A 24,229-nucleotide genomic window follows, 5' to 3' on the forward strand; every position below is an offset into this window, starting at 1 on the left:
ATCACCATATAAATTTCAGCATTTATGTGATGTTTTAGGAGAGTATCAATTCAAACATGTTTATACATAAACATTTGCATGTTTCACACTTTATTTCAATACATGTCTATATTCATTATCATAATGTTCTTCAGTCATTCATCTAGGGACAATTAATGACAGCAGAACAGAGAGGCATTAAGGGTTAAGTCATCAAATGTTGCTCTTCTATGACCTTGGGATTAAAAGATAAACAGTAAAAAACTTTTACTAAAATAATAATAGTTTGGAGCTAGAGGGAAAAACAGTCATTCAAAAGATGAAGTCTATTAGGAGTGACTACACCCACAGGCCTTTGTTGTTTGTTCTTTCAAGAATTCTTTGCCCAATTACATTAGAAAAAAAATGTATTTTAAGTCTTTGAAAGTGAGCGTGTTTTTCATGTGCCTTTGTTTTTTTCCTTAAAGTACGTGAACTTTGATTTTCAAATCAATACTCCAAAATCTTGCAGCTTGTCAGACATTCAGTCTTATGCAAACTAGAAATGTAGAGGAGCTGCTGCAGAGCAACACTCTAGTTTATTTAGTTGGGGACTATAATTTAACACTCTTCAAAAGATACTTTAGGTATCAGTTCATTTTCAGTTAAAGACAGAAGAAGAAGAGTTGATAGAAATCAAACTGTGTGTGTGTGTGTGTGTGTGTGTGTGTGTGTGTGTATGTGTGAATAAAAAGTGTAATTGGAGCTGCTTGTAGAGGCCCAGGCTCCAACAGAGCACCTGATGTCATAGAGGATTCTAAAACATCAATTTTACTTTAAAGTATTATTGGAAAAGCCATATATTTTCATTGAAATTTAATTATTGAACAACTTAGAATAATACCTTTAAAATAAGAAAGTGAGCTATTAATCTTAGAACAGATATTTGGAAGTCACAATGTCACAGTAGAGTTAGTTGACTTTAGTGTGTAAGAATAAAATAGATTCTGCCTTCCTTTCTTCTTGGCATATGTGATTCCAAGCCTATGTTCATGCTTCAGAATCACTTTCAGAAGACATTCTGAAAAGCAGCCTTGGAAAAAACAACACATAACCTTGAAAGATGATATTCAAATAACTGTCATAGCTTTGAGTTCTCAAATCACTGAAAAGCACTCTGGAATTGAACCTCTGAAATTATTATTTGATTTCTTTGGCTAATGGTTGGCTGGCCGACTGTGGTTTTTGATGCCAGGCATAGTAGACAAAGCTAACATTATTTTTAAATGTTTATTTTGATATCTTTTGTAATATAGTGACAACTCAGGTTTCAAAATTTTTGTCTCTATCAGATGTTTCAAAACACAGTTATAAATCTGCAAGAATTATTTTGGAAATATTTAACTTTAAAATTCCCAACAGGTATTACATATACTAGAAGTACAGCATAAGCTTTATTTCTCATCATAAATTTTAATTTACATAAGGTATAACTTTAATATATAAAATGAAACATTTTATAAAATATACTTACTCTAATATTACTGAAGCTGATTTTGTATACTAAAAGCCACCATAATAAAAAATACCTATAAATTAAACATTCTCCATTAATTTGATTCTTTATGTGTGTGTGTTCACTTATATATCTATGATTTCATATATGTTCCCTCTACAGAAGACTATTTGCCATAAAAATTCCTGTAATTAGATACTTCCTGAAGTGTCGATTGTTCTCATATATGCTTTATAAAGCTGGAGACCTATGACAGAGTAAGTTTCTGGGAGGACATAGGGGTGACTTAAGCTGAGACTCCTAGTAGCACGGGTAAAGGAGACTGAAGAGGACAGCCTTCAACTAGACAGAGGACTCCTAGTGGAGGAAGGGGAACATGAACCTACTCACAAAACCTTCAACTAAAATTTACCTTGCCTACAAGATGTGGTGGGATAAAGATAGTGCAGAGATTGAGAGAATGTTTATCTAAACGTAGGCACAACCTGAGGTTCACCCCATGGGAGAGAGCCAGCACCTGATGCTCTTAATGGTGCCATGCTATGCTTGCAGACAGGAGCCTATCATAACTGTCCTCTGGGAGGCTTCACCAAGCAGAGACTTCCTTTTTCATTCTTAGGATTAATTAACTACAATGAAAATTAAATGGTATAGTAGAAATAAGCAAAGACCATTGACTAGTTTTTCCCCAGGAAAGTTTTGTATTCAATCCAAACACATAACAGAAAACCTGAAGTCTTAAATAATACATGAGCCCCTTTCATATAGGACCCTTCTAAAATGTTGGGAATATTTAGAAGATATTAATTGCATTCATGATTCCTGTGTTGGTGAAATTCCAGTTACAGATGTATTAAGAGAATAAAGAAAATTCAGTGATGTATATATGGACAAATCTCAATAATTTTATAGCAATAAATAAAAAAATGTGCTCAAGTCATCCGAATGCAATTATGTTAAATATAACACAAATTGACCTTGGTATTGAAAAATTTCTTCAGGATATATTTGGCCAGAACTATTTCTTTTTAAGTGCCTAGAAATCCTGCATTGTTTGCATTCATTTATTTAAAATGCACAATTAATTTGCAATATGAAAACCCCAGGCATTAACACAACTCTGTTGAGGCAATATTACATGTAATCCTTTCGTCATTCAAAACCATTGAGTACATTCTGAAATGTAAGTTTGAGAAGAATGAAAGAATAAACTGGAAAGTGTAAGGCATTAGTGTTTAAATATAAATATATTTTCTGAGAAAATTATTTGTCAATGGACATTCATAGCAAATGGGTCAAAAGACCTGTAGAGAGCTGGTACTTGGTATCTATGAACTTTTTAGAGAAATATGTCATAACATTCAAGGAAGAATCTATGATTTGTGGTCTTCATGAAGATGATTTTGCCTTCTTTTATGATGAACAATGAACTGAAATTTCATCTGGTTTTTATCTGTATTAACTTACAAAGACTGTTGGTAGTTTCTTTTTTTATTTAATTAATTTATTCAGATTACAACTCGATTGTTATTCCATCGCCTGTATCCTCCTTTTCCTCCCTCCCTCCCACTTTTACCTTATTCCCCTCCCCTAGGTCTTAGACCGAGGGTGACTTCCTCCCCCATTATATGGTCATAGGCTATCAACCCTCATCTTGGTAACCTGCTTTGTCTTTCATTGAGTGCCATCAGGCTTCCCCACCAAGGGGAGATTGTCAAATATGGGGCAGCACAATTCATGTCAGATTCAATCCCCACTCTCCACATAACTGTAGAGAATGTCCTGTCCATTGGGTAGCTAGTTTCTAATGAAGGAAATTATGGCTGTATGAAGAAAAAAAATGTATTGATGTTATTTATATAGAAAAACATTATTCACCTATCACACTGAGTACTGCACAACAGTAGCCTCATCTTATTACTACTTTTTTCATATTACTGCTCAAGTTCATTGTCTATGTACTGAACACTTATTGTACACTAAGAATGATTCTGGAAAGTAGTTTGTAATACAGTGCCATCTTTTTAGTCTTAATTATATTACAAATAATTTCTACAACTCAACAAGGTTATTTACTTTTCCCCTTGTGCATTCATTTAATATTATGCTGACAACAGGAGGCAGAATTCGGCATAACACAATCCCCTCATAGGCCTGAGTAATTACTTGTCTGGGGCAGTTCTATGTCTTGTCTAAGATAGTTCTATGTCTGTGTCCTATACATCTATTTTTGTACATGTCAATAGTCCTTTAAGTAAAGCTTTGAAATTCAATAGGGAAATCAACAGAACTTACGTTCTCAGGAAACGGATAAAGGCTGGAGTTGCTTAAACTTTATAGTAACCACAATATTTATGACTAAAGGTTGCTTTGAAATGCCATGCAAGTAATAACACAGTGAAAGAAAGCTATTTGGGACTCTGGTACTTGGTGCCTATGCATTTTATCAAATTGTTAGAATTATGTGAAAAATGTCAGACAGCTTCTGATAGAGACCATTACATTTGGAATAGCTATAAAAAGAGGCTTTTTGACTGATAAAAGAGCAAGTTTCATCATGCTTCCCAATTTGAACCACTTACTGAATTTCTTAAGACTTTGATTTATCATTTCTATATTTTTCTCAATAAGTGTATTAAGATATTTTCCTGCATGTATTGTCTTTTTGTGGCCTCACTCTTTTGAAACACATCACTCCACCTTTGTATTATAATATTGTAAATTGAAAAAAAATCTTATACAAATGTTTTAAAAGTGGCCTACTTACAAGAGCGAAGTATGCGATCAGAAATATGTACTTTATGCATTGATTTCACTTGATTGCAGGGAACTATATTTGAGGAAAAACCATTAGCCTGTTTAATGGCCTGTGTGGCAGGACTACACAGAGTTAGCCTTTGTATTTTTATTGTTTTCTGATAAACAACACGTGAAATTCAGCTTCTAAATGTTAACAGGGCATTACTGACCACTTCCATAAGAGTAGTCTCTGCAAACCTGGGTTAAAATGGCTTATAAGAACAAAATGGAAATGAAGTACTCTAGAGGAGAAAAATAAAGAGCTACCTATGAAGGAACAGAGAAAAAGGAGAAACAGCAATGTGTCTAAACTTAAAAAAAAAAAAGATTGAAAATTGGAAGAAAATGGAATGGAATATTGGAGAGGATTTGCATAAAGCTATGAGGGTAGACGTTGGGCTCCTTAGTGATTTCAAGGACATGTCAGTACTTTCATACAGAAGAAAGGAGAATCTGATGCTACAAAATATCAGAGAGGATAATATTAAAAAGAACACCAAAGTGGGAAATGTGGCAATTCTTTCAAGTTGGACAAGATTTATTCTGCTCATATTTTCAGGTAATAAATTCAAATCTTTCCATTTACTTAGCAATGAGTCATGAATGTACTTCCTGCCAGAAGTTACTAGGGGCCCAAGGAAGGAAAAAGCCTGAATCCACTACTGTGTTTACTGTATGTAATTTAAGTACTCTCAATCTACCGAAGCCCTGTGTTTTACTTTTGTGTTAATATGTGTACTATAGATTTTAAGTCTTAGCAGTATGAATTTACTGTGAATTAATTTAATTTAGACAAAGAGAAAAAACTATAAAAAGAGTGATGTAAAGTTAGAAACCAATGAAATTAGTCGATATAAATTATTGTGAAAGTTTTATGATGCTGCTCATTTATAATTTCAATCATTTTCTATGAATCTATTTATATTACAAAAATATGATTGTGCTGCAGGCACTGTACTGGTGATTACCTAGCAGCAGAAAAACATGTCTCTTCTTGAGTTAAAATGAGGAAAAATTGCAACAAAATGAAAAGGGAAGAACCACATGGTTTAGCAAAATGATATTCCTTGCCTGGCTTCAAAAAACACTTACCAAAAAGGAAAAGGTAAAGAAATTTTTCTATTTTTCTTTTTAAAAGATGTATTTATTTATTTATTTATATTTAAATATCATTTTTATTAATTCATTCATATTACATCTCAATTGTTATCTCATCCCTTGTATCCGCCAATTCCTCCCTCCCTCCTGCTTACCCCCTATTCCCCTCCCCTATGAAAAATTAAACACCACAAAACCAAACAAAATAATTGAGAAATGGGGCTCAGAATTAGCAGAGGAATATCAAAAAGCTGAGAAACACTTAAAGAAATGCTCAACATCTTCAGTCATCAGAGAAATGCAAATTGAAATGACTCTGAGATTCCATCTTACACCCATCAGAATGGCTGATATCAAAAATTCAAGTGATACCACAAGCTAGCGAGGATGTGGAGAAAGAGGAACACTCCTTCATTGCTGGTGGGAAAGAAATTTTTCTTTTAAGTAAATGAAGACCACAGACAAAATTACAAGCAATCAAGATGCAGAGTTATGGAGCCCAGTCCCAATGAAAACACCTACAAAATACTTACACACCTTAGGCTCAAGTTACACTTTGGAAAAGGGGACAGAAAGATTTTAAGACTGGGGAGTTTTCTGTGAGAGTGTGCCACCTAGTAATGTGAGCAGCTACATCCATAAAGTCCTATCAACCTGACTGCCAAAACAGGAGCTGAGCATGGATGATACCAATGGACATATAACGGTGGGAAGAGAAAAGCCCAAAAGCCCTCAACCCCACAGAGAAACTATAGCCAACAAAGGAAAGCTGAGAGTAGGGACAAAAGTTTTACCAAGGGAAGAACATACAGAACAGTTATCCAATGATCATTCCTGAAAACATACAGTTATCATTAGACAGACTGAACAGATTATATTTATGAACTTAGAGGATATCTATCTATCTATCTATCTATCTATCTATCTATCTATATGCATGTAACAACATTTATATATAAAAGAGGCCATGAGGCTATGAAATAGAGAGTTGAGAAGTTTGGGAGGAAGGAAAAGGAAGTTTTTTTAAAACACAGATGAACCTATAGAAAAATAGATACTAAGGTTTTGTTTTGTATGTAGTCCACTCCTTTATAAAGAAAAACTAGCATGTAACACTAAGCCAAATCAAAATGGATTGCTGTACACATGACATTAATTCTGAAGACAGTTACTATGGTTGATGCCTGACCTTGGCTACTATGAATAGTGTACTGAGAACATTCTCTCTGAAGAAGTACTAGGACCCATCCTCTCTGATGTTTTCCAATTTGAAGCCACTATAAATAGAAGTTTTTAAAAAGTGGGAAATAAGAGAATGAAGAGATTATTAGTGGCTGTTTCTTAGAGGATATCAGAGAAAAAGAGTGGTGTGTTTTGTAGTTCAGTGAGGACTGAGTATTGTTCCCTGAATTACTTCTGCAATAATTTTTGATGCTTTTCATAGAACCGTTTAGGAAAATTGCGATGCTAAGTCTGATATAAGTGTGGTGTGCTATGCAGAGGTGAGTTGGCGTCACCAACTATAAATAATTTTTAATGATGATGCTTCATTCATATGTGCAAGTACATGTGAGCATAACCTTTTCGTTAACTTCTTGAGATTTTATTTAAAAAAACTTTCAAGGATGTGATATAATTTCCTATGACAGCAGTCCTCTGTTTGTTAAAATGCCATGTTCAGTGGGAAGTTTTAACAAATAAACTCATTATTTGATGAAAATGGCACAGGATGAAAAGGTAGTTCCTCTATAGTGATTGTAAAACATGTATAACCATGCCATTGATTTTCATCAAACAATCTTGATTTTGTAAGACGGTAGTAGGAGGAATAAAATAACAGAGTGCACATACCTGCCACAGTACAGTCAAGTGGGGAAAGCAATAAAGTCCCTTTTAACAAACCAAGCAACTAGTTCCTATTTATGGTTATGTGACTTTTTAGAAATCTTTTGTTGCTTTTCAACTATTGAATTTTTTCTCTTGATATCATGGCTATGAAGTGCTTTCTCAGGATTGGTATCAAAATGGAAAGAATTAAAGTACCTGCTTGTGTAGCAAGTTTGAGTAGGTTGTTCTATAGGTAGTGAATAGTCATTTTCACAGGAAGTACAATGGGTGTTTTGGGAAAGCATTCTTAATCCACATATTAAAATACAGGCTATCAATCACAGGTATTGAAAATCATTGAAGGCTTTAAAGTAATAAACAAATGTAGTTACAGTGATTTACACTTAATAAAATTGTTGTTATTGAATTCACAACATCTCACTTGATTTCTGTATCTATCTTATAAGAATAAATATTTTTTTTGTTTGGTTTTTCGAGACAGAGTCTCTTGTGTAGCCTTGGCTGTCCTGGACTCACTTTGTAGACCAGGCTGGCCTCAAACTCACAGCGATCTGCCTACCTCTGCCTCCTAAGTGCTGGGATTAAAGGCGTGCGCTACCACGCCTGGCCAAGAGTAAATATTATTTAGCAAATGAGTATTAGTCATAGTCTTTAATGCAATAATTCATATTGGATTTAATAAGCAGAACATTTTTGAAGAAGGAACATTGAAATATTTAGAATATTTTATGTTTTCTACTGAAATTTTTGATGTATAATTATGAAAGGAACATATTGATTAATTTATTCATCCCCAAGATTTTTTTCTTTTGCTTGACTATAATATTTTATTTCAAAACATTGTTCACAGTACGGATGTGTTTTCTTCATTGTTTTTGATCCCCATATTTATAATTTCCAAAGGAAATTTTCACCCAAGCAATGATAAATTAAAAAAAAAAGGGGGGGGAGGGAGTTACTATGCTTTGAAATTGCCCTCTGGTGCTTACACTGTTACACAGAAAGCTTTTGTTCACAGTTTTACTGCAAAGGAAGACTTTATCTTTGTGTAATTAGTGTGTTGCAACTTAACTCATTTTGCTTATGAGTTGTCGTTTTTACACTGTGTACTAGGATATAAAAGGCCATCTCCAATACTTCACTCAACTGTGAGTAAGAAACCCATCCTGGCCAATCATTTGTTATACTGAGTTCAGTTCTGTAACTTGTCATTATAGATTCTGTTTTTGAATCTAATGTACTTCTGTCTATTTGAAAATTCTTTACATTTGAATTTTCTTTATATTTGAATTTCTATAACTTCTCATGAATTGGAAAAATACATCTGTTCAAAACTTTTACTGTAGTTTCTTATATCTTGCTTGCAAACTAATGAAGACACTCTCACCTGCTCATTTCACTAAACTCTCCCCATAGAATCAGACCCAAAGGTCTCTTTTTGGTCCTGGGCTCTTTAGTTTTTATCACCTTGATGCAAAATGAAGTCATGTGAGAAAAGGAACTAGTAATTGAGGAACTGTCTATAGCAATTGGTAATTGGGAAAGTCTTTTGGATATTTTCTTGATTAATGATTGATTTGAGAAGGCCCAACCAACTGTAGACAATGCCACTCATAGACAGGTCATTCTAGATGGTATACAAATTAAGCTGAGAAAGACACAAGGAGCAAGCTATAAGTGGCATACCTCTGTGGTTTCTACAACAGTTTCTGCCATTAAGTTCCTGACTTAAGCTTCTCTGCTGGCATCTCTCAGTGATGCATTGTAACCTACAAATCAAATAAATCCTTTCCTCTTCAAGTTACTTTGGGTAAATAGTTTACCACAGCAACAGAAAACAAAAATAGAAAATCTCTTGTCTTTTTCCTCATGAATTTATGCATGCATTTTATTAAATATCTTTACAAGTCATGATGGCTAACGTCTACTTAGGTGGCAGAATGAGATCATTAGTTATTATATGGAATATCTTTCTTTTTTGGAGTATCTTTTAATTAATTAATTAATTAATTAATTAATTTTTTTATTTATTCGCTTTACATCCTGGTCATAGCCCCATTCCTCCTCACCTTCCAGTCCCACCGTCCCTTCCTTATACCCATGTCCCCTCTCCTATTCCTCAGAAAAGGGGAGCCGCTCTCTCTATCCAACCTAGCATGTCAAGTCATAATAGGACTGAATGTGTCCCCTTTCCCTTTGGCCTGGCAAAGCAGTCCAGCCAGGGAGAAGTAATCGAAAAGCTGGCAAGAGAGAAAGCCTCTACTCTCCTTACTGGGGGATCCACATGAAGCATGAGCTGCCCATTTGGTGTTTCTTTGTATGAGGCCTAGATCCAGTGCATAAAAAGTCCTTGGTTGGTGCTTTAATCCCAGTAGGAACCTCTGAACCCTGGTTAGTTCGTTTTGTTGGTCTTCTTGAGAAGTTCCGATCACGTCCTGGTCTCAGCATCTGCTTCCAGGTGTTGCTGGGTGGAACCTCACATATCACCACTCTGTTAGGCTCCTGTTTGCAAGCATAGGTGAGCATCATTAAAAGTGTCAGGAGTTGTCTCTCTTCCATGGGTTGGGTCTTGGGTTGGGCCAGGCATTGGTTGGACATTCACTCTTTGTGCTCTATCTTTTTTCCCTGCACATCTTGTAAGCAGGGCGAATTTTGAATCAAAGGTTTTGTGCCTCGGTTGGTGATTCCCTTCTTCAATAAGAGACTTGTCTTGTTAGAGGGTGTTTTCTTCAGTCTCTATGGTCCCTGCTACTAAGAATCTCTGTTAGAGTCCCTCTCATATCTCCCTGATAACATATGCTGACTTACATCTCCAGCTTGTCACTGAGATGCCTCTGCCCACAGTTTCTCTTTTATTTATAGGCTTTTCGTGCCCCCCAACTGTCCCTGGTCTTGATGTCTACCCTCATAGCTCTATGTACTCCTCTCCTACCTTATTCATTATCTTGATCCACTATCTCTATTATATTTACCCTTCAGTGTAAGATTTAAGCATCCTCCCTTGGAACTTCCTTGTTACTTATTTTCTTTGGGTCTGTGCCTTGTCATATATTTATCCTATACTGGCTAAAATCCAATTATAAGGGAGTACATACCATATGTGTCTTTCTGGGTCTGGGTTACCTCACTCAGGATGATCTTTTGTAATTCCATGCAATTGCCTACACATTTTATGATTTCCTTTTTTTTAAAGAGCTAAGTATTATTCTAATGTGTATATAAATGTTCCACAGTTTATTTATCCATTCTTCAGTTGAAGGACTTCTAGGTTGTTCCCAGATTCTGGCTATTAGGAATAAAACTGCTATGAACATAGTTAAGCAAGCAGAGAATTATCAACAGAGGACTATTGAATGTCCGAGAAGTACTTACAGAAATACTTAGTGTCCCTAGTCATCAGAGAAATGCAAAATCAGAACAATTCAGAGGTTCCATCTTACACCAGTTATAATGACTAAGTTCAAAAACTCAAGTAATAATACATACTGATAAGGGTAGGTAGAAAAGGGTACACTCCTCCATTGCTGGTAGTGGTACACGCTTTGGAAATCAATCTGCTGGTTTCTCAAAAATTAGGAGTAACTCTACCTCAAGACCCAGCTATATCACCCCTCAGTATATACCCAAAAGACACTCTACCATACAACACTTACTCAATTATGTCATACCTTCACAGACTCTTCAAATATAGAGATAGCATGCACACAGTAAGTTACTTTCTCCTCAACAAATGAATAAACAAGCAGATAAAAGGGTGGGTGATTTAATTTGACAGCATCTCCTAAATGTTCCTCTTAACTCAGTAACACCAGTCTCTGACTGCAATGTGAGTTTTGAGTTAACTGCTATCAAGCAGATTTATGAGATTGGTGTTTTGTAAAAATTCTCCAGAGGACTCCAACACATCACCACACTAAGAACAACTGGTGAGTCACAGGGATTTAGGAAATGTTTCATTGGGGGAAAACTGCATAATACATCAGGTGTTTAAAGTAGATTCATCAGTATGAACATACATGCAGAAGGCTAGGTACAGAAACTGATTAAAATGTCGAGGATCATCACAGCTTATCAAAACATTCTTAAAGAGATATTTTATTTTTATTGTTTTAGAAAACAAAGGAGGTGTTATTAAGAAAGAGCTTCACAGTTAAGGATGTTCAGATGATTGATTTTAGGAGCATTCGATGAATTAATATTGGCAATGCAATGCTGTAGATACCTCACATAAAAGTTAGTTGGGTTCTCTGTTAAAAGTGTCTATCAACATTTGTTTGAGGGACCCAGGTACTGTTCTCAAAGGATGTCCATGAAAAAAATGTATATATATATATATATATATATATATATATATATGTATATATAATTTGATTTATATGATATATATCAACCTTTATATATATAATTTGATATATATCAAACAAGAACTAAATTTTTGCATACTGAAAGGCTTATCATATGACCAATTGTGTTTAAAATCTCTCTAGATGTCATATAGATATATTTATATTTAAAACAAGAACAAGTTATATACTTGTTATCTGAGATATTCTACACACATTATGAAAATAATAGTTATTAAATATTTTCCATTTTTCACATATAAATTTATATTATTATACATATATACAATAAACTACCTACAGCAAGAAGAACCAGGAAACAATCAAGAATTATATAAATTTTCCATTTTTAGTGTTTTGGCTATTTGTATTTGGCAGCCTTAAAGAAAACATCTTTCCAATCTTAGTGCATCTAAAATTCTGAACATAAATCAATATCTACCATATCTCTATGAAAATAATTTTAGGGAAAAATTTAGTCTCAGAGTGAAAATATAATTAACACCTGGCCTTTGACTCAAGATGGCTATTTTCTGGTGCTACAATAATGTCTTTAATTAAATACTTGAGAACATACTGTTAGGCATAACAAATTGCCAAAAAGCAATATTTACAGGTAGCCATGCACTCACTAGGAAGAGAAGTAGAGACGAATAAAGGAAAGAACAGAAATAAACAATGATATGTTTTTACGTGAACATTTCCCTTAAGGAATATGGATATCAGTCATCATAAAATTGTTATAATGAAAATCTCACCTATAATTTAATATATGAAGTTCTTTAAGTTGATCTAAGAGTTCTAAGAGTAGCTGCATTTTTATTTTTTATTATTTTATTTTATTTTATTTTATTTTTTTCAAGCCTTGACTGTCCTGGACTTGCTTTGTAAACCAGGCTGGCCTCGAACTTGCTGCGATCTGCTTGCCTCTGCCTCCAAATTGCTGTCATTAAAAGTATGTGCCACCACTGCCCAGCTGAGAAGCTGGATTTTTAAAGAACACTTTATTCTTTGAGTAGGGAAAGTGAATTAATATATTTAAACTACTAATAAGTAATAGCATACCTTCCAGTTTCTGTAAAAATTATTTTTGAAACCTTTTACTGCTTTGCAATGGTAGATAATTATGCATGCTATCTATGAGCATTGAGACTAGTTTGATCAGTTTATTCCATCAATAGGCTCACAGCAAACTGCCTTGTCTCTCATTTGGGCACTCAACATGTACAGTAGTTTGTCACAATTATTTGGTAATCTCTTTCAGTGTAACTCACACAGCAAAAGTGACAATATTCCTGTCACACATCAGAAATGCCTCAGCTCTACGGGTTTCCACATTCCAGTGAATGAAGAAAGTCATTCTGAGGTATGAATATGTTTGTAGAGTCAGTGTTAGTTAGTACTGAGACAATGTCATTTTCCCTAGATTTAAATAGACCATGCTGAGTATTACAGATGTTTTTGTATTTCTATTTTCTTTTTATGTTGGGATTTTTCTGTTGGTGCTTTGATATCAGTGTAAGTAAATAAGATTAGAAAAATATATCTATAGAACATACAATAATAATACTGTGAATTTATAATATTAATAACACTGAATATAAGTTTTATTTTTAGCTATTTTGGAAAAATATAATGAGTTACCTGCTTTGGGAGTTACATGCTATTAGCTAATTGAGCTAAGGAATATGCATATCAACTCATCAAAGAGGTATATAGTCATAAAGGTATAAAAAACAGTCTTACTTAAGATATGATAGTTAAACTGGGAGATATTTTATTAACTCCTTCCTTTTAAAGCCACATTTGATTAATTAATCTGTAGGGTTGACTTTAACATAAAAAGCTGTTGGTTTTCAAAAAGTGTTTTTGTCCACACCAAATTATCGAAAATCTGTTTGCATTCTTTTTCATATAATGTTAGGAGATCTAACTCATTATCTCATTTTGGCTTAGCTATAGTTAGTAAGTTTTCTTCTTAATTCTCTGTGTGTGTGTGTTTGTGTGTGTATGTGTGGTGTGTGTGTAATTGTGCCTGTTTTAGGAAACACTTTTATTCAAGACTGACAAATACAAATAGCCAAAACACTATGAATGTAACATATATATATGTATATATAATTCCTTATTGTTTTGTGTTTCTTATTGGAGGTAGTTTATTGTGTATATGTGTAATAATATAAATGTATATGTTAAAAAATTTAATAAAAATTGTAAAGAAAAAGTAAAGGCAGAGGAAATAGGTATTATTTGTAATTAAAAATTAAACATTTTCTTAATACTTAAAGAATTAACTAAAATATAATTATACTCTCATACCAATCCAGATACCTCTCAAATATGGGTCTTGTTTTTATTAATCACACACACACACACACACACACACACACACACACACACACACACTTCAATACTGCTGTGTATTATTACAACAGTATGTAATAGTAAAGAATGGACAGTTTAAGGAACTTGTGTTACATTACATAAATATAATTTTGCACTTCACTTACTTTCTGACACTATGGAAGTCATGGGTAAAATGTTTATAATTGTGAGTACTTTAGTTTGTCAAATTTGATATTTTTAACTGATTCTTTAATTATGAAAAGTATAAACAGTTGTTTTAAGACTCTTTTTTGCATTTACAGGGTTTTAACATCACCCTCTAAAGTAATATTTCATTCTCAAAGGCCCTGTACCATCATAGATTGGTAACAGGAATGCAATAGCTAAAATTTATTTTTGGAAAAAATAGTTAGTCAAGATCATAAAGGGAAAAGGCAATATTTTATGTTACATTAGTCCCTAATTCTTTCTAATCAAAATTTTCTTCTTATTTTTGTACGAGTTTAAGTATTGGGTCCTTCCATTCCCCCTGTTCTTCCATACCACTCTCACTTGGAATCTGAGAAGTGAGTTCCAACATCTTCCTGACCCCTTGCTGAGGGGAGAGTCTCAGAGGACATATATATTGGGCTAATATCCACTTATAAGGAACTTTACTTATTTATTTATTTACTTTTACATCTAGTTAAGCCTTGGTTACTTGGGAAACTTTGTTTTTGCTATATGATATCATGTGGTCATTGAAGTATTAGGTATTTTTTGCAGTTTTTCAAAGCTGGCTTTGTTTCTATTTGTGTTTCCATATATCCTAAGCAGTGTCATATTTTTCTCTGAGATCATGGGGTCAGCACTGAGTAGCACTTATGCACAGATTTGGTAGGAAGGAGTAAGCTATGAGAATGTTACCACTGTTTCAGAGTAGGCAGGTAAATCAAACCCAAGTTTGGTGCATTGTTTCATGATTTTCTTCCTGGCCCCGAGCTCCTGGAATAAAGACATGTGAAACACAAAATATTACTTACAAATGCCGAGGCTTTCAGCTAAGCTCGTTCTCTGAGTACCTTGTATCTTAATTAAGTCATTTACTCTTGTTTGGGTTCTGCCATGTGTCTGGTTACCTGTGCTCAGGTACCATGCATTTATCCCACTCCCATCTTCCTGGCCAAATCCTGCATGTCCGGCTCTATACCAAAATCCTTTCTGCCTACCAGATTGTCCCATGTCCTATTTTCTGTCTAAGATTTGGGCCCTCAGAATTTTTATTGACAGGCATTACATCCATACAATACATAAGATATTTTTTACGATGATTATACAATTTATTTTTAGAAGCAGGCCGGATATACAGGAGAACAGTAATGTAATAGTGACTTGTCTTGCTTGCTGTTTCTGTTTAAAAAGGTTGATATAAGCAGCAGTTGATCAGACATGCCCAACAGTAACACGTTTATTTTACCACTCAGCAGAGTATCAACACAAATACTTTAATTTAAGAAGAATAAGAACACATTAGGTAAATTCCACTCTACAAATAAAATTCTTCACCTACAAAACTCCATAAGATATTATCCCAACAGTACATCATTCAGAAAGCAAAATGAAGTCATGTGAGAAAAGGAACTAGTAATTGAGGAACTGTCTATAGCAATTGGTAATTGGGAAAGTCTTTTGGATATTTTCTTGATTAATGATTGATTTGAGAAGGCCCAACCAACTGTAGACAATGCCACTCATAGACAGGTCATTCTAGATGGTGTAAAAATTAAGCTGAGGAAGACACAAGGAGCAAGCTATAAGTGGCATACCTCTGTGGTTTCTACAACAGTTTCTGCCATTAAGTTCCTGACTTAAGCTTCTCTGCTGGCATCTCTCAGTGATGCATTGTAACCTACAAATCAAATAAATCCTTTCCTCTTCAAGTTACTTTGGGTAAATAGTTTACCATAGCAACAGAAAACAAAAATAGAAAATCTCTTGTCTTTTTCCTCATGAATTTATGCATGCATTTTATTAAATATCTTTACAAGTCATGATGGCTAACGTCTACTTAGGTGGCAGAATGAGATCATTAGTTATTATATGGAATATCTTTCTTTTTTGGAGTATCTTTTAATTAATTAATTAATTAATTTTTTTATTTATTCGCTTTACATCCTGGTCATAGCCCCATTCCTCCCCACCTTCCAGTCCCACTGTCCCTTCCTTATCCCCATGTCCCCTCTCCTATTTCTCAGAAAAGGGGAGCCGCTCTCTCCATCCAACCTAGCATGTCAAGTCATAATAGGTCTGAATGTGTCCTCTTTCCCTTTGGCCTGGCAAAGCAGTCCGGCCAGGGAGAAGTAATCGAAAAGCTAGCAAGAGAGAAAGCCTCCACTCCCCTTACTGGGGGATCCACATGAAGCATGAGCTGCCCATTTGGCTAATGGTTTGTCTATCTTTTTTATTTTCTCAAAGAACCAGTTCTTGGTTTTGGTGATTCTTTAGGCTGTTTTCTTTGTTTCTAATTTATTAATTTCAGCCCTGAGTTTGACTATTTCCAGATGTCTACTCCCCTTGGGTGTTTCTGCTTCTTCTTCTTCTTTTTTTTTTTCAGGGCTTCCAGCTGTGTCATTAAATTGCTTGTGTGGGATATTTGCAATTTCCTTTTAAAGGCAATTAGTGCTATGAATTTTCCTCTTAGCACTGCTTTCCATGTATCCCACAAATTTGGGTATGTTGTTCCTTCATTTTCTCTGAATTTCAGGAAGTACTTAATTTCCTTCTTTATTTCTTTCTTGACCCAGGTGTCATTAAGTGGAGAGTTGTTTAGTTTCCATGTATGTATAGGCTTTTTGTTATTTCTGCTGTTGTTGAAATACAGCCTAAGACCATGGTGATCTGATAGGATACAAGGTATTATTCAATCCTCTTGTATCTGTTGAGGCTTGCTTTGTGACCTATTATGTGATCAATATTAGAGAAGGTTCCATTGGGTGCAAAGAAGGTATATTTCTTTTTGTTTGGGTGAAAGATTCTATAGATATCTCTGAGGTCCATTTGATTCATGGCATTGGTTAATGATGTTATTTCTCAGCTTAGTTTCTGTTTCAATGACCTATCTTTCAGTGAGAGTGGAGTGTTAAAATCTCCCACTATTATTGTGTGGGGATTGATGTGTGGTTTAAGCTTCATTAATAGATCTTTTACAAATGTGGATGCCCTTGTATTGGGAGTGTAGAAATTCAGAATTGTGATGTCATCTTGGTTGACTTTACTTTTGATGAGTATAAAGTGTCCTTCCTCATCCCTTTTGATTAATTTTGGTTGAAAGTCTATTTTCTTAGATATTAAAATGGCTATGCCTGCTTGCTTCTTGTGACCATTTGCTTGGAATATTTTTTCCCAGCATTTTACCCTGAGGTAATGTCTCTCTTTATGAGTGAGATGTGTTTCTTGAATGCAGAAGAATGTTGGATCTTGTTTATGCATCCATTCAGTTAGTGTGTGTCCTTTTATTGGAGAATTGAGACCATTGATGTTGAGAGATATTAATGACCAGTGACTGTTAAAGGTCTTAATTTTGATGTTGGTTCCAGTAGCGCATTTGTGTGGTTATGTTTTTGTCATGATGTAGTTATCTATTTCCTGTGTAGTTTTGGTTGTATCTTGTCCCTCTTGGGTGGAGTTTTCCTTCTAGTACCTTCTGTAAAGCTGTATTTGTGGATAGGTACTGTTTGAATTTGTTTTTGTCATGTCTTTTCTCTGTCGATGGTTATTGATAGTTTTGCTAGGTAAAGTAGTCTGGCCTGGCATCTGTGGCCTATTAGGGTTTGCAGGATCTCTGTCCAGGCCTTTCTGGCTTTTATGGGTCCTGTAATTGTCCTTGGAGTGTGAATGTGTGTTGTGTCAGACCATAGTGTCCACAGCCTTCTGGGTCCCCTTGTAGCACAAGAGCTCTCCAGAGACTTAAGCCGGTCGGTCGGAGGTGATCTGATGCCCACTCCCTTTCTTGCTGGGGATTCCTTAGTCCTGGAGTTTTGATGCTCTGCTGGTCTGTGGTTCCTGGTAGCTTTCAGGACCCAGACCGCTCGCATAGTCCAGGTTAGTGTCACAGCGCCCAAACTGCCCACACACTGAGTCCAGTTCACATCTCTGGACCCAAACCGGTCTCTGGACTCAAACCGGTCTCTCAACCCAAACCAGTCTCTAGGCCTAATGCAAGCACTTAGTCCAGTTAGTGCTGAGTTCAACGAGGGTCTTGGCCCAAACCGCACACTGAGCTCACCAAGTTCAGCTAGAATCTCTGGACCCAAACTTCTTGCCAAGTCCAGCCAGAGTCTCAGGGCTGGGATTGCCCACCAAGTCCAGCCGGGACTCTGGGCCCAAACCACGTGCCGAGCTCAGCTAGGTTCTCTGGGCCCAAACCACCTGCCAAGCTCACCTTGAGTCTCAGGACCCAAACTTCCCGACAAGTCTAGCCAGGGACTCTGGGCTCAATCCATGTGCTGAACTCAGCAAGATTCTCAGGGCCCCAACCGCATGCCAAGTTCAGCTAGGGATTCTGGGCCCAATCCACACCCTGAGCTCAGCTAGGGACTCTGGGCCCAAGCTGAATGCATAGTCTAGCCAGAGTTTCAGGGCTGGGACTGTACACCAAACTCAGCTAGGGACTCTGCATACAAAGCGTGCGCCAAGCTCAGCTAGAGTCTCAGGGCCTGAACCGCCCACGGAGCTCAGGCAGGGACTCTGATCCCAAACTCTGCACAGAGTCCAGTTTGGGTCTCAGGGCACAAGCCATGCACCAAGTAAAGCTTGGGTCGTGGAGCCCAAAGTGCGCAGTGTGGCCTAAATCCTGCCCAGAATCCCCTCTCCGGCTGCTACTCCAACTGGCCACCACACCAATCACCTCTGCCAGAGGGCTCCTAGCTGCAAACCCCAGGCTCTGCCACTGTTGCTCCCATCAGAGAAAATCCACCATCCTCCCGTGTGCAGGGGCACGCAGGTCCTCTGCATCCTGGTCCCTTTGAACGGTGGAGCACTCCTGCTGCAGTGGTGTGGGGATTTCAGTGTTCCTGGTTCAGAATTCTAATCAATTCCCTGAATCATTCACTGGAGCTTCTAAACCTGGTCCACACTGCTGGCTGCCATCTTGGATTCCTAAGATCTGGTATTTCTTATAAAACATGAAGGAAAAGGTATGTTATATTGAGCGTTCTAAAAAGATTACTTGGGAATATATATTCATTATAAATACTCATTATTCCACTCAGTTAATAAAGTGGTTTGTTTTAATGATCAGTCCCTGAAAGGTAATTAATCATGTGTTTATCATTTTTAATATCTAATAAGTAAATGTGGCTATAACCTACAACATATTTTATATTTTCAGAATTTAAGTTTTATTTATTTATTTACATTAATAAACTTAAAAGTCATCCATATAATAAATTTTTCATGTCACATTTTGCCTAATTAATGGTAATTAATATGCTTTGAGTTATTAAATTTATATTATGGCACTTGATACAAAGTAAAGCCTACACTGTGTGTCTAGTGGTGCTTCCAGAATAATGAAATTATCATTCTTAGCCTATCACGCTATCAGTATTGCATACTTATAGAGAAATGCTAATGTCAGCTATTGAGATATTTTGGTCCCAGACACTACTCTAAGTATTTTGTATTCATTACATTAATTCTTCCAATCTATCACTGAATGTAAAACATGCTATAATTGCATGCACTGCTGGCTTAAAATGCAGTCAAGTAAACTCTGATAAATGCTTGTTTACAATTTTGAACATGCATCTGTCTTTCAGGTATATGAAAGAAAGGAATTTTTTCTTTATTGTTGAAATATTTGTTTTTTAATCCTGATTATAATTTCATTCACTTGGTACAATAATTATTCTTACTTTACAGAAGGGGAACTGGGAGAATGATGTTAGGTGATTAGTTTATAACCACAAACACCAAAATTGGGTAAACACAGCCATAGTCACAATAGGAAACTATACACTTTTTTTTCAATATTAGAATGATGTTTAATCGCTGTATGCAGCTTTGAAACATGCCAGCATAGTATATTTTCCCATGCCAACAGAGTTTCCATTTATTACCTTACTAGCAAGAGAAAAATCTGTATTAATCAATGCCTACATTATTTTCTTTTTAAAATTTATTTAATTTTATTCTTTACATATATGTTTATATTATTCCACATATATACAATATATACATGTTAAAAATCTTAGTGTTTTTCCTATTTGTATTGATAGCCTTGAGGAAAACATCTTTCCTATCTTGGTACGGAAACTATACTCTTAATTGTTCAAGGGTATTGCATGAATTCAAACAATCAAAACAAAAGCTTCACAGATGGTTTTACTGCATTTACTACATTACTGTTTTGTTTATGGCACATATATTAATAATTCATACAATGAAGTGGTTTCATAGAATAACATAAGGAAAGAAGTTAGGTTAGCCTAACCTAGGTGAGGATACTAGAAATTGATAGCATAAAACTTGCTCACATCCTAGGATTTCTGATATTAAAGTAATATAATGATTCCACCTTAAAAGCACATAAAAAAGTGATTTTCCAAGCAAATGTCAAAAGAACTTAATAACTGAAATTCTTTCTTAGAGTTCAAATAGGGTGTAGAATTGAACCTGTCATGTTAAAGCTGCCCCCGCCCCCCATCTTTCTACCATACCTTCTGTCACTGCATAGATAAAGCACTGTGGTGATTAAAATAGAAGCATAGAGATAAAAAAGTACTCATTATTTTCATACTTCTTATAACTATAACCTTATTAAATAACCTATTAATTTAGCTGCTATTTCCCTTCTCTGATACCCCCTTCCCTGAAAACATGAAGAAACATAGGATACAAGTGGATACAGCTTTCATGTTCTATATTCTTCATTTGTCAGGGAAATAGCTCATAGATATAGAAATTCACACACACACAAACACACACATATGGATGCACAGACAACACACACACATTCATGAATGTACAGACAACACACACACACACACACACAAGTTATATCAGTATGAATAACTGTTTTGCACCACTGCTTTTGATATTTGAGCTATAGTTTCTTACAAAATGCTTTAGTAGTATTCAATACATGAGATTTTCAGTTAAGATTTTCCTTGTAGGAATAAAATACACATATTAAGGTCAGATGAAAATCTTAGAGCTTGGAAGACTGTTGTAAAGGCTTATAAATAAGTGTGAGTTTTCGCTGCCAGACTTCAGAAATGTTGCAGTTATAGAAAGTGTGAAATTCATAGGTGCAGATGGTTGATTAAGATATCCCAGGGTGGGCAACTGCAGGAAATCATCACAGCAAATGGAAAAAAATTTTTGATAGGAGAAATATTTTTGACCTTTTATGCAAACGTACAACAAGATTTTGTGAATCCATAAATCAATATGTATTATCATCAGTTTTGAGGAGTTATGAATTTTGTCAAATATTGTGATAGAAACATCTAAGAGAGTAAAAATGTATCATATACTAAGAGGAGCATTGGGAAGAAAAAAATGAATTAATTAAACTACTACAATATTATACATCATATATTTTAAGTTATTAAGTTTGTAGAAGTAAAGTCCAAATCAAAAATATTTTCTTGTTTAAAGTAACCCATGGGAACACCTTGTGCCTAGGTGAACAACAGAGCTGCTTGCAACATAGCACATAATTCTGTAAGAGATAAAATGCAATTTAAAAAATTCTATTTAGCTACTGCTTTCAAATATTAAAAAATAAAAGTTAAACACCAGAACAATATTTACATAGATTCTGTGGCTTTGTTTGGACTTACTGATTGCTTTAAAAATAAATGAATAATCAATAAGTCTAACAAAGAAACAAACAAACATAAATGTGTGTTATATATACATATAATATGTAATAAAGCTCAGTGTGCACATATTTTTCTGCTTTTTATATATAAATATATTCATTGGGTGGAGATTGTATTTATGATCCATGGAGATGATGGAGAGTTATTTCTTTATAGGAGCCAGAACATATTATCCATTATCATGAATTTGTTATTTTTTATAATAATACTTTTAACAAATGATGATTCACAAATTATCCATTTTGTTCTTTGTCTCTTCCTTCTTTTCTTCTTCACTTTTTATTAACTTCTATACAGTAAGTTATAATTATACAATAATAAGCAAGCAGACATAGTTTTTTATATATTAGATATTACAGTACAAAAATCTAGACGATTCTCTGTGTGTTACTATGTAATCAGTATTAAAATATTAGACACTTAGGATTCCTAATAACACAGTAAGCAGAAAATATGTTGACATAATACTTCAGTGACTATATCAGGTGAATATTGCGAATGGCATGATTTCTGATATTAGAAAAGTGTCAAATTTATTTAAACAAAGATCTTGTAGGAGTGCTCTTCTTCGTCTTTCTCCTCCTCCTCCTCCTCCTTTTCTTCTCCTCCTCCTTCTTTTCTTGTTCTTGTTCTTCTTGTTCTTCTTGTTCTTCTTGTTCTTCTTCTTCTTGTTCTTCTTGTTCTTCTTGTTCTCCTCCTCTTCCTCCTCCTCCTCCTCCTTCTTCTTCAAAAATACACTGGTTCTTTAGTTCATATCTCTTTTCTGACCCCTATTATCACCTCACCCTGGTTCAACAGTCAGACCTCACATTCTTAGTTATTGTAGTATGAATGCATGTAAAAATTAAATATATCATATTTATATAAACACAACACTTTTTAAAAGGTATGTCAGTTTTATTGTTAGAATAAAACTATGCACTGTTCAAAATATACCTTAACTTTAAAATTGACAGTTGTTGGCATGAACCCACAGTTTTTGTCTCTTTATCACCCTATTCTATGATTTATGTCACAGGTTTTCATTATAAAACAATTAAATATTTTTAGCAGAGAAAAACAGGCAGTCTAGGATATATTTTTTAATTAAACATTTTTTTATTTTTACGTATATATATTATTATAGATATATACAATAAACTACCTATAGCAAGAAGAAACTTGAAACAATCGGGAAATGTTACATTCTTAGTGTTTTTGGCTATTTGTATTTAATAGCCTTGAAGAAAACATCTTTCTTATCTTGGTGTGTCTAAAAGTCTGAGTGTAAATCAATCTCCATCACATCTTGTCATTATCGACTTAAAACATTTATCTAGATCTAAAAATATCTTAACCCCTAAACGACTAAGCTTCATTGTAAAAAGAAGCTACCTGTCTTTCAAGTCCATCAGAGACTTGAGAAGGAGTAAACTCGCTGAGTATGCCTTGAGTGCAGGTTAGTAGCTTTCCAAATGAGAAGATGACAAAGATAGTTTTCCACCTGAATAGTCACCTAAACTTTCTGTAATATTGGCACATCTTCTTCAGCCTTCTGGCCCAATGTATCTGACAGACATATTTGTGAGGCAGGAACTATTGAGGAATTTCTTACACTGTCTTGGCAGAGTTTAGCCATCGACTCTGTCTGCATCCAAGCTTGCCTTTTTTAGTCAGAATTCTGTCTGTGGTAGAAATGAGGACATTTTGCTCAGCGGCTCTTTTGCCACATTTGACACTATCTCCATAAGGAGGTTCTTTGATGCTCATCATTCTCTTTGAAGTAGACTGGATGTTTCCACGAGTTAACCTGTCTCATTGTCAGTGAATCTTTAAAATAATAAAAGAATTTAAAAATGCCATATTCTGCATGTCTCTGAGATTTTGGAAGACCTTATCTAACTATGCTACCTTATCTTAATACAGAATCATATCTGCTGCACCTAAGATGTATATTCTTGTGAAAAAAGACTAGTAATTGACATGACTATTATTTGGCCAACTAATAATTAATTTGTATAACTTACTTATCCTAAGCAGCCTGGACTAGTACATTCAAAATATTGGAAGCAAACCTTGTACTATAATTGAGTTATATAGGTATAATACCTCAGGTGAGAGTATATATATATATATAATGTGTATGAAGAATAATTTTACATTTTATTCTATACCACTGTATCTAAAAATTAAACCTATTTTGCACCTATATAAAAATTATTATACCAGTGAATTATAAATAACCTTGTGAGTGACAATTGAGACAATAAGTTGAGTAGATTCACTAATCTACTTTTTGTTCTATCTTCCTCATATATTTCTGCATTCTCCCCTTCTTTATTTTCATTGTGGAAGGTAAGATAAAGGAAAAGAGAGACATCACTGTGTCTAACCTTGCTTTCTCTCTAGAAAAGACCAATTATAATTTATAGCACAGTCCCATTTGTGATTTGTATTTTTGAAAAATAGGATAA

The 24,229-nt window shown here is 34.8% G+C and overlaps 1 protein-coding gene across 5 annotated transcripts in view; it reads left to right on the forward strand.

Moving 5' to 3' along the window:
* Positions 1-24,229, forward strand: part of PCDH9 (protocadherin 9) — an 879,612-nt gene that overhangs the window by 310,305 nt on the left and 545,078 nt on the right. For 3 of the 5 annotated variants that reach the window (XM_084767921.1, XM_084767923.1, XM_084767926.1), the window contains exon 3: positions 12,827-12,928. The exons of the other annotated variants lie outside the window; for them this stretch is intronic. In XM_084767921.1, coding sequence (XP_084624047.1) covers positions 12,827-12,928 — 102 coding nt within the window. The remainder of the gene's footprint in view (positions 1-12,826; positions 12,929-24,229) is intronic. 5 annotated transcript variants of the gene reach the window in all.

The sequence above is a fragment of the Acomys minous genome (assembly GCF_964271855.1).
Source record: "Acomys minous genome assembly, chromosome: 18".
NCBI lineage: Eukaryota > Metazoa > Chordata > Mammalia > Rodentia > Muridae > Acomys > Acomys minous.